Source organism: Plasmodium sp. gorilla clade G2, assembly GCF_900097015.1.
Source record: "Plasmodium sp. gorilla clade G2 genome assembly, chromosome: 12".
Lineage (NCBI taxonomy): Eukaryota > Apicomplexa > Aconoidasida > Haemosporida > Plasmodiidae > Plasmodium > Plasmodium adleri (nom. inval.).
The window spans coordinates 437,542-450,000 of NC_041704.1; the positions used below are offsets into that span (position 1 = coordinate 437,542).

General features: G+C 17.2%; 5 protein-coding genes across 5 annotated transcripts; 2 read left to right on the plus strand and 3 right to left on the minus strand.

Annotated features, from left to right (window-relative positions):
• Positions 1–23: 23 nt before the first annotated feature.
• Positions 24–1,564, plus strand: PADL01_1210100 (conserved Plasmodium protein, unknown function; the record flags this gene model as incomplete). Its single annotated transcript, XM_028683054.1, has 7 exons — positions 24–41; positions 137–421; positions 518–712; positions 802–827; positions 913–954; positions 1,357–1,391; positions 1,521–1,564. 7 exons carry the CDS (start codon positions 24–26, stop codon positions 1,562–1,564), a joined length of 645 nt encoding a protein of 214 aa, XP_028539270.1.
• A 121-nt stretch (positions 1,565–1,685) lies between these two features.
• PADL01_1210200 (ATP synthase mitochondrial F1 complex assembly factor 1, putative) lies at positions 1,686–2,255 on the minus strand (the record flags this gene model as incomplete). Its single annotated transcript, XM_028683055.1, has 1 exon — positions 1,686–2,255. The coding sequence occupies one exon, from the start codon at positions 2,253–2,255 to the stop codon at positions 1,686–1,688; it is 570 nt and encodes a 189-aa protein (XP_028539271.1).
• Positions 2,256–3,081: 826 nt separating this feature from the next.
• On the minus strand, positions 3,082–5,763 carry PADL01_1210300 (ABC transporter, (TAP family), putative; the record flags this gene model as incomplete). Its single annotated transcript, XM_028683056.1, has 1 exon — positions 3,082–5,763. The coding sequence occupies one exon, from the start codon at positions 5,761–5,763 to the stop codon at positions 3,082–3,084; it is 2,682 nt and encodes an 893-aa protein (XP_028539272.1).
• A 1,178-nt stretch (positions 5,764–6,941) lies between these two features.
• Positions 6,942–8,239, plus strand: PADL01_1210400 (50S ribosomal protein L1, apicoplast, putative; the record flags this gene model as incomplete). The annotated part of the gene is made up of 2 exons (XM_028683057.1): positions 6,942–7,518; positions 7,797–8,239. The coding sequence occupies 2 exons, from the start codon at positions 6,942–6,944 to the stop codon at positions 8,237–8,239; spliced, it is 1,020 nt and encodes a 339-aa protein (XP_028539273.1).
• A 1,276-nt stretch (positions 8,240–9,515) lies between these two features.
• Positions 9,516–10,445, minus strand: PADL01_1210500 (syntaxin, Qa-SNARE family; the record flags this gene model as incomplete). The annotated part of the gene is made up of 1 exon (XM_028683058.1): positions 9,516–10,445. One exon carries the CDS (start codon positions 10,443–10,445, stop codon positions 9,516–9,518), a length of 930 nt encoding a protein of 309 aa, XP_028539274.1.
• Between the last annotated feature and the right edge of the window lie 2,014 nt (positions 10,446–12,459).

The window sequence follows — 12,459 nt, forward strand, 5'->3', positions numbered from 1 at the left end:
TTGTCTACCTAAAACATATAAAAATGGAAGAAAACAAAAAGGTAACAAAATATAAAAAAGTGGGAAAATAATATATATATATATATATATATATATATATTTAAATCATATTTTTTCTTCCTTCATATATATATAGATAATGAATATGAAAGAACATCAGTGGAGGTTGTTTGAATATAATATGAGCAAATGGATGATAGAAAATAAATATATATTAGATCAAGAAGAAAAGAAGAAATTCTATAAGTGTGCTAATTATAGTATTGGTAGTGGAGTGCTTAATGCTTCCTTAGTATATTTCTTATGTAAAAAATACAAGAATTATATAACACCTGTATCAAGGTTTTTTTTGACATTTTCTCTGGGTGTTTATACATCTATGGTTATAAATAAAATATATAGGAGAAAGGCCTATATAGAGGTAATTCATAAGTTGAAAGAAAAATATAAGTGAAAGTATATACTTTTTATTATCTTATATATATATATATATACATATATATTCTTTTTATTTTAGATATTAAGTTCTAAGACTACTATGACAGATAAAGCAAACGAAGTTTTAAACGACATACTAAATATTAATGATGATACCATTAAAGTATCACCCAAAGAAATTAAAAAAAATGAAGATAAAGATAATATAAATTCATATAATTATATGAATGATCATGATATTCCTTTGAATATCCATCCTCAGGAAAAAGAAAATGTAATATAAATGTGTAAAAATATATGTATATATATATATATATATAATTATTTATTTGTTATAATTTTTTTTTTTTTTTTTTTTTATAGAATAATTTGGACTTAATTCCTGATTTGTAAGTTTAAAATATTATATGTATATATTGTTAGGCACACATTATAAATATATATTATTTATTTATTCATCATATTTTTTTTTAGAAATAACACCATTATGAAAGAACAACTTGATGAGTTAGAAAGGTATGTTTAATTATATATATCTAATTTAAAATTATTTATATATTTATTTAAATAATATATATATATATATATATATATATATATATATAATATATTACATGGTTCATTTTTAGATGCAAAGATATGTCAATTTGCACAGATGAAAATTTAAAAAATATGATAAAAACCTTAGAAAAATATTCTTAAAGAAATAAATAAATATATACATAAATATATATATATATAACAAATTATAATACTTTTTTTAAAATGAATATGTGCAGTATACAAATATGAATTGTATTAATTAAATTATAAACTTACAAAAAAAAAAGAAAATATACATGCATATATATATATATATATATATATATATATATATATATATATATAATATATGTAATGTCTGTTCATTCTTCATAGGCAAGATTATTACTTTTTAAAGGATCCTAACGAAAGTAAAAAATGGAAATGCATTTAAAATATTTCTTATTCTATATATTATCACATATTATATGTATCAATTATATACATATATTTATATATATATTTTGCTTGTTTATTTTTTTTTTTTTTTTTTTTTTAAGGCAACTCGGTTAGCTGGGATGAAATACGTAAACGAAATGAATAAAAAAAAAAAAAAAAAAAAAAGAAACTTACGATTTTGAAAAGATGGACAGATAATATTTTATCATATAAACTTATTTAAAATACACAGAATTATATATATATATATATATTTTTAATTTAATTTAAAAAATATCTTTAAATTTTCCTAAAAATTGCTCATAATTAAAATTTCTACTGTCATTATTAAATTTTTTTACATACTGGAAATAATTTGTGTCATAATAAAAAGAAAGAATATTATTATAAATTTTAATAGCTTGATATTTAGTTATTGTTGGATTAATTATATGTACCTTCGATAGAATAATTTCTTTCTTTTTGAATTCATCAAAAAAATGTAATGTAATAAATGGTGTTGAATTAGTTTTATATTTATTATAATATTCTAATGATGTAATGAAAATTAATTTACAATCAATAAATTGTGTGTAATAAGTTATATATCCATTATTATTTTTAAAGGGTATAATAAAATGAGAATTATTTTTACAATTATTTTTTATTACTTCATATTTATTTATATCCATATAATCTGATATTACATATTTATTATCTTTATATTTTTCTTTCCATATATTTATTATCTTATATTTATCTTCTCTTTCTAATAAGGGCAACTTCACAATATTTTTTAAATCACGAGAACAAGGCAGGGAGAAATAAAATCTTTTCTTACTCAAATTTGTTAACATTATCCATATTTTATAAACTCATAAAAAATATATATATATATATATATATGTATATATATATATTTTTATTTATATGATTTTTATTATATGATCATTTTATTATTTCGCCTTTTTATTTATTTTATTTTTATTTATTATTTTTTTTTTTTTTTTATGAATTATAATTTATAAACATACTATTTTTTTATTAAACCAACAGAATTTAATTAATAATAAAAATTAACTATATATATTTTATATGGTTTATATGTGCACATTAATTTATTATAATTATATAGAGTATGTATCATTCAATGGTCATACCTATATATGACAAAAAATAAATATAAAAAAAAGAATTTATGAATATTATATATATATATATATATATATATATATATATATTTTTATTTATCTTCACGTATTAAAAATATTTTTCTTTTTAATGTTTATATTTTAAAAGTAGAAAAAAAAGATAAAGTTAAATTATAAATGAGCATTATTAAAAATATGAACCAAAAAAAAAAAAAAAAAAAAAAAAACACCAATGTAAAATAAATATAAACAATGTATATATATATATATATATATATATATATATATATATATATATATATATATAGGTTAAATGTTTAATTAATATAGAATGTATATAAAGATATATATTTAAAAAAAAAATTATATGTATAAAATATATCTATAATGGCAATATATAGAATAAAGGAATACAATCTTTTTTTTTTTTTTTTTTTTTTTTTTTTTTTTCTTTGAATTAAAGATTAAATGGAATATTTCCATACAAAAAATATAACATTAATATATTATATATATATATATATTATATTAATTATTCACTCACACCTTGTGTAAGAATATTCTTTAATATTGGACATGGTTTTTGTAGTACATTTTCTCTTTTATCGAATTGAATTATTTGACCCTGTTCTATTACTCCTATATAATCAACATAATTCAATAAGTCTAATCTATGTGTAAAGATAATAGTTGTTTTATCCTTCATATATTTAATTAATGCTTTGTTTATAATATTTTCTGATAGTTTATCTAGAGAAGATGTAGGTTCATCTAATATTAATATTTTATTATTCTTAATTAAATTCTGTGCTAAATATATTCTTTGTTTTTGTCCACCTGATAAGGATGTGCCATTAACACCAACATTCATGTTATCGTAATTAAAATGATTTTTTAAAAATTCATCAATATGTAAATCATTATAAACATTTTTCATTTTATCAGAAGATAAATTATTCTTTATTTCTTCTTGTATCTTTTGTAATTCTTTTAATAAAAAAGTATATATTTCATATGTATATTTTGTATCATTTTTATTAATATATTCTTCATGGTCATATTTATTATTAATTGTATTATCACCATTGTTCATTTCTTTTTTTATATTTTCATTATTCATTATATTTTTAATAATCCCTCCTTGATTCTCTTCTATTAATCTTATCTGATCTTTTAACATCTGCTCATAAGCTTTATAAGGATACATCAAATTCTCACGCACAGTCAAGTTAAATAAAAATGGGTCCTGTGTTATAACACCTACAATTGATCGTAACACTGCAGAATTAATTTTATTTATTGGAATATTTCCCACACAAATTTTGCCTGACCCGTTCAGGTCATTTTTTTTGGTGAGTAAATTCAAAATGGTTGTTTTTCCACTACCACTTTTTCCAACAATAGCAACAGATTTGTTATGAGGTAAAAAGAATGAAACATTTTTCAATGCAAATTTTTTATTACAATTATTATTTATATTATCATTCACATTTTTATTTATATTATCATTAACATTTTTATTTATATTATCATTAACATTTTTATTTATATTATCATTAACATTTTTATTTATATTATCATTAACATTTTTATTTATATTTTCCTTTATATTATCGTATGAAAAAGAAACATTATCAAATGTGATTGAGAAGTTATTACCTTTTAAAAAATCAATGGATGTTTTATTCCAATAATTTTGAAATTTATTATCAGGCAAATTTATAATTTGTAATACTTTTGAGCAGGAGCCTAAACATTTTTGTATATCTCCAATGGCATGCATCATTCCTTGTATGCCACTGCCACAAAATAAGGAATACATTATGAGTGAAAATAAGTCTCCTGTATTTATAAATTTATGTGCTATTAAATAATTACCATAATATATTAAATGTAATAAAAATAAAGAGATAATACTAAAAAATAAAAAATGGTTCCCAGATTTTACTAATGAATGTTTTTTTCCTATTTTATATACATCTTCTAAATAATTTATAAATTCTTTTTTTTCATATGACTCACCATTTAATAAACGTACGTTACTAATATTATGAATTTTTTCTGAAGCAAAATCAATACATGAACTAAGTTTTTCTTGTTTTAAAACACTTATTTTTTTTACAAATTTTGCATATGATGTACCTATTAATAAACAACCAGAAACAGGTAATAGAAACGATTGAAATAAATTTCTTGGAGATATATGTAAGGCACATATACCACCTATTAATGCTGATATAAAATTTCTTATACCAAATGATAAATGTATTAAAAATTTAGATGATATTTCTATATCATTAGATAATCTATTTATTAATTCTCCTGTTTTTTGTTTATTAAAAAAATCTACATCTTGATTTAATACTTTTTCAAAAAAATGTGTTCTTAATCTTCTTGTTATTTTTTCAATAGATGTTTCTATAAAATATATTCTAAAGAAACTGAAAGTAGATATACCTAATATTAATAACACAGTTTTATAAATTTCATTTGTTAAATATTTTAATGATTCTTCTTTGCCACCATACATATTTATTATTCTACTTATACACATTGGGAATACCATTTGTCCTAAGGAAGATATTATTAGGCAAAACATAGCAAACCCTAAATATTTCCTTTCTTTTTTTAAAATATTAAATAAATCTTTTAATGACGATACATTGTTACTATTACTTTTATTATTATCATTATTATTACTACTATTATTACTATTACTATTATTATTATTATTGTTGGTGGTATTATTTCCACCTATCCTTTTTGCAAACACTTCATTAAATTTATCTTTTATATTATCAATAATCGATTTTTTATCTGCATGAAATAAATAGGACCTAAAGCATCTTTTATTCGCATAATTATTCATCATATTATTAAATATATTTTTTCCTCTCTTTCTCATAATTGAATATTTTATATTACTATTATTATCACCATCCTTATTATTAATATTTTTATATATACCCATACTTTTATAATAACATGTCATTCTTCCACTTTTATGGTTTAAAAAAAAAAAATCTCTTCCTCCTGACACAGAATATTTCTTATAAGTGTGTATATTATTTAATCCCACATTATTATAAAATAATGCATTTCCATGATTTTTATAATTGCTTACATTTCTTACATTCTTTCCAAACAAAAAAGAACCATTATTGTTATTATTAATTATATAATAGTAGTTTATCAGATGCCGTTTTATTATCATTACGTATGTATTCTCTTGTATATTGAATGTAACAAAATAGAAAAGTTATATATATCTCCCATGGTAAATAAATAAATAAATAAATATATATATATATATATATATATATTTTATTTATTCATATGTACCTCTTTTTATGCATATTAATTCTTTACTTCTGGGAGAAAAAAATTAATTATTTCTTCTTATCAATTTTACCCCCCAAAAGAAAAATATATATACATATATAAATTATAATAAATATAATACAAAATATTTACTAAGGGAGAACTATATATATCATATTATATAATTTATTTTATCGGATGGCCAAAAAAAAGGAAAAAAAAAAATTAAACACATATATATGATAAATATATATATAATATATATATATTTTCATTTACATTTAGGAATTAAAATAAAAAAAAAGGAAGAAAAAAAAAAAAACACAATTTAGAAGACAATCCATAAAATTATTTTTTTTATCTATTTAATCGATGAACTAATATTGTAATAAAATATTATTGTATGGATATATATCATAAAAAAATATTTAATATATGTGTTGTACAATTTTTTTTTTTTTTTTTTTTTTTTTTTTTTTTTTTGAAACTATAACATAATTGTTAATATAAAATAATATGAGAATAAATGATTTTCCTAATTTTATGATGATAAACTTGGGCAATCAAATAAATTATACATTTATAAAATAAGAAGATTTATAAGTACATGAATTTGTATGTAAAAATTTTATTCTTATAAAAATAATTATATATATATATATATATATATATATATATTTTATTTTGTTTTTCTTTTTTATTTTTTTGTGTGACTTATAATTTTAAGAGAAAAAAAGAAAATAAGAGGGAATAACCACTCTTATGAATCACATAAATATTTTTTACATAAAATAAAAAATTTTCAAAAAATGTTTGAGTAAAGATGATTAAATTGGATTGATGGGGAAAAAAAAAAATGATATAATGATTAGTACATAAAAAAAAATATATTATATATATTATATATATATATATATATATATATATATATGTTTATATATTTATATCTAGGCGGCAAAAATTAACACATATATATATTATATGTATACAGATATTTTCCCTTTTGAGGAAAGAAACTTGATTACAAAATAAAAAAAAAAAAAAAAAAAAGAAGAAATTTAAAATTAAAGAATGACTTTAAAAAATGGATACAGAAAAATTATAAAAGTTCTTTTTATATTCATACACATTTTTCATACTACTATTGAATCTTTTGTAACTAATTACATATGTAAAATAAATGAAGCTCCTCATTATAACAATGTTTTTCATAAAAACAAGAATAGGACAATTTTAAAAGATAAAAAGTACCCTGTGGAAAAAAATAAAAAAAATCTGATTAACGTCCAACCGTCTACTGTTATCACACCTGGTAACGAAACAAACGATGGGATAATCAAAAAAGTAAAATTAAAAAAAAAGGATAAGAAAATATTTAAAAAATATAAGGATTTCCTTGATATATTACCAAAAAAAACTAATGAATATACCTTAATGGAAGCAATAGAAAAAATTAAAACCTTAGCCATACATAAATTTGTTGAAAGTATAGATATTTATTTATCCTTTAATCCGAAAAAATCGAAAATGACTAAAAATGATAATATAAAAACGTTTATTACTTTTCCTCATAATTTAAAAAAAAAGAGAGAAAAAAAAGTATATGTGGTAACTAATTCGAAATTGCAAAAAATAGCTAGCCAGTCAGGTAAAAAAAAAAAAAAAAAAAAAAAAAAAAAAAAAAAAAAAATATATATATATATATATATATATATATATATATTTCCATGTGAATGAATATATTAAATAAATTTGGACAATAAAGAGGAAAGAAACATTTTGATAATAATCCTTTAAGCATAATATGTTTATATATATATATATGTTAGTTTGTTTTTTCTCTTATATATATATTTTATTTTTTCTATATTTTTGTACCACATACACATATATATATATATATATATATTTATATTATTTGTTCAGGAGCTGATGTTGTTGGTGAAGATGATTTGATAAATAAAATAAAAGAAAAAGAAATTAGACTAGAGAAAAAGAATAATAATTTTATAATATGCACAAATGATTGTATACACAAATTGACAAAAGTAGGAAAAGAGATTGGAAGAAAAGGATTAATGCCTAATGAAAAATGTGGAACTTTAGTTAGTGAATTTTTATTACCTAAACATATAAAATTATTTAAATTTGAAAATACATATATATTTAAATTAAATAAATTAAATACTTTAAATATAAATATTGGAGATGTTTATATGTCAAATGATGAAATAAGAGAAAATATTAATCATCTATTTGAACATTTGGAAAATCTTGAATTTTTTCATTTTAATTTTAAACACGTAAAAACACTTTATTTAAGTAGTACTATGGGTTTCCCTTTTAAAATAAAGAAAACCTCTTTATAAAATATAAAGAAGCTGTCATATTTTTATGTGTAATATGTAGATAAAGCCTAATACCCTATTCATTATTTTGTTAATATATATAAATATTATATATTTATGTATTTATTTATATTTATTTATATTTATTTATATTTATTTATATTTATTTATATTTATTTATATTTTTTAATTTTTTTTTTTTTTTGTACATTTATTATGTGATTATATAAAATATATACCCTTTCCTTTTTTTTTTTTTTTTTTTTTTTTTCTAAAAAGTAAAACTATGATTATTTTGTATTTGTACACATATCATATAAAAAAAAAAAAAATAATAATTTATATTTTGTCTTTAAACAAATAATTGAATGAGGACCAACCTATATATTATATTTATATGGTATCCATCTTTCTTTCTTAATATAAAAAATATATACATATATATAATATTTCTTTTGATTAGTTTTTCCTCTTTTTTATATCAAAATTATATAGGTCATAGAGAAAGAATAAATTTATATTCATTTGGACTTCATTTAAATAAAAATCATATTTTTTATTAAAAATTAAATATTTTTATATATGTTAATTTATTTATATATTTAATTTTTTTGTATATTTTGTAATGAACATATTGTGTGATCTTTCTTATAGATATCTATATATTTTCATACGAGCAATAAAAGCCTGAATGGGTATATTTTATTATTTTTTTTTTTTTTAGCTATTATTATTACAAATAAATAAATAAAAAAAAATATTATAAAAATGATTAGTTTATTTGAAAATATTTTTCGTGTGTCTATATTTTCCACGTATTTATCTCAGGTAAATCCCCAATGGGTTTCCTGGTTATATTTTTGTATACATAATATATATATATATATATATTTTTTTTTTTTTTTTTTTTAAATATGGACGCACATATATATATATGTACATCCATAAGATATGATGTCATAATGGTTTTAATAAATATTACAAAAAAAAAAAAAATAAAAATAATAAAAATATAGGTAATCAATAAAAATAAAATTAAAATATAAATATGTATAAAAATACACACATATATACATATATACATATATACATATATACATATATACATATATACATAATGTATATATTTTATGATGTGGCTACACATGCCCTATTTTTAAACAATATGTAGGCCCTTAATTTTTTTTTTTTTTCATGTGTTCCTTACAAAGAAAACACAGATAAACTATAAAAAATGATAAATATATATATGAAATTCACAAAAAAATAATATATATATATATATGTATATTTTTAATCATGAGAATAGAGAAAAGTGAAATATTTTGAAATATAAAAAATAAATAAATATTATCAATGTCACAACAGCTAGAAACCATGAGAATCTTTGTTGTTTTACATTATCATAAGTTTTTTTTAATTCTTTTGCACTTTTAAATGTATTTACTTTAGTGTCATATAGATTATTATTTAGCATTTCAATATTTTCTTTTTGTGTGAATACAAGATTAGCTAGATCTTTAAAAACTTCTTGTGCTTGAGCAACTTGTCCTTGTATTTTTTTTATGCCTTCATATTTATCATTAATTATTTCATTTTCTATTAATAAATCGTTTTCACTACATTGATCAAATTCATAATCATATAAAGTAGATGATTCAATAAAATCATCATTATTTACATATGTTTTATCTAGATCTAGAACAAAATTATTATTTATTATTGTATCATCACTTGATATAAATTTATGATTTCCTTTTTTTTTATTATTTAATAAACCATTCATATTATTATTATTATTATTATAATTCATTTCACCATTTTCTATATTTGGTAATTCATTAGCTGCCTTTTTGACATTTATTGATATGTTTTCTAATTTATTTACTTCATTTTTAAAATGAATATTTAATTTCTCAAATATATATTTCTTCTTTTGTTTTTCAAATGGATTCTCAGCAAAACGTATTTCCCACTCTCTAAATAAATGTTCTGTCTCTACTACTTTTACATATATTTGTTGTATTTCTTCATGTAATGCTTCAATAATTCTCTTTGATATTAAATTATTTTTTAAATTTTCTAAATTTTCTTCTGCATATATCATATTCTTCTTTATAAGTAAAATATTGTCCTTTATCTTTTTCTCATTTCTATCTGATCTTTCTTCATCTACAATAAAGGACGTATTATTTATCTTGTTATTTTCATAATTCTTATATGACATTTTTTTTTAAATATTACATGTGTAAATAAACAAACAAATAAATAAAATAATAAACAAAAAAATTATTATATATGCACATTATTTTTAATCACAAACATATATTTTAATATATAATATATGAGCAAAAATATTTAATAAAAAATGTAAAATTAAATGGGTATATATATATATATATATATATATATATATATATATATATATATATATATGTGTAAACAAATTAATTTTATACACATTCAAAAGTTTTTTTATATATTATAAATATGAAAATGTATAAATAAATATTATATATATGTATGTATATATATATATATATTTTTTTTTTTTTTGTTGCATTAGAAATTTATCACTTTTTATTTCTCATATTTTATTCAAAATTATTCACCTGTTTTTTCCATACATAAAAAAAAAAAAAAAAAAAAAAAAAGAAAAAATTAAATGAAATGAAATGAAATAAAATTCCATGCAATATAATATACATACATAAATATTATATATATATAATATTTTTTTTTTTTTTAAATGTTTTATGATATACAAAATATCAAGGGGAAAAAATGGAAAACATAAATATACTCATGTAAACATATACATTGTTGTAAATTATTCATTAAATTGTTATATATAAATATATACACATAAATATTTTTGCAAAATAATCGTATTTCTACATTTTCTTTAATTTTTTAATTTTTATTTTATAAAAACAGGAAAAATATAATAAATATATAATATATAATATATATATATATATTATATATATATATATAATGTTAAAATTAATTCCTAATTTTTATATTCTTTAAAAAATGATCAAAAATATTATATTTATAAATATATTTGCAAAATTGGGAAAAAAAATAAAATATAAAAATAAAAAATAAAAAATAAAAATGAAAAAAATAATAGAGATTATAAATATATATATATATATATATATATTATGAAATATAATATATATATTATATATATATTTAATATATATATAAATATGTACATATTTATATTGTTATTTTTAATATCATACAATATATATTAAATAATATAATAATATATATATATATAATAATTACATTTTTAAATTAAAAATTTACATTTTTTTTTTTTTTTTGAATTTATTTATTTTTTATAATTTATATTTATATTATCACAGCAACATAATTGAAAATATTAATTTGTTCTTTTTCTCTCTCCTTTGTAATAAAAATATAAATAAAAGGATAATGTTATGTCGTAAAATAAGAAAAAGAATATATACATATAATATATATATATTTCAAAAATTGTATTAATATATTTTAAAGATTCTCAATTTATATATAATGTGTAAAATATTATTTATACAAAAAAAAGAATATATATATGTCGTTTAAAATATTATTTTAAATCTACACATATATATATATATATATATATATTTATATATATTTATAATTTCCTAACCTTATTAGGCAAAATAAAATCCTATTTTTAAAATGATCTCAATAAAAATATTTTATGTTATTAAAAATAGAATTAAAAAATAATTATTTTATAAAACAAATTTTTTATTGAAGGGGTCTTTTTACATATTGAAGAATTCATCAACAAGGACGTTGTATCTTTTAGTTATAATGTCTGAATTTTATAACAAAAAAAAAAAAAAATAAAATAATAAAATAAAGGAAAAATATAAAAAGTGTAATGGATTATAACAAAAATAACACACACATAAACATATGTACATATAAATATATATATGTAAAAAGTTTGTTTCTGAAAAAATAACAAAAAAAAAAAAATTGTGTACTAAATAAATTTTTTTTGTAAACACTTTGAAGTTTTATAATAATAATTTGTAAAATGTATATATAAATATATATATATATATATATATATATATATGTGGAACAATTGAATAAAAGGGGTATGAATAAATAGATAATAAAATTAAAAAAACATGATGTTAATTTTTTATTTATATAAATAAATTAAAATTAACTAATGTGTATATAATTTGTATATAATTTGTATA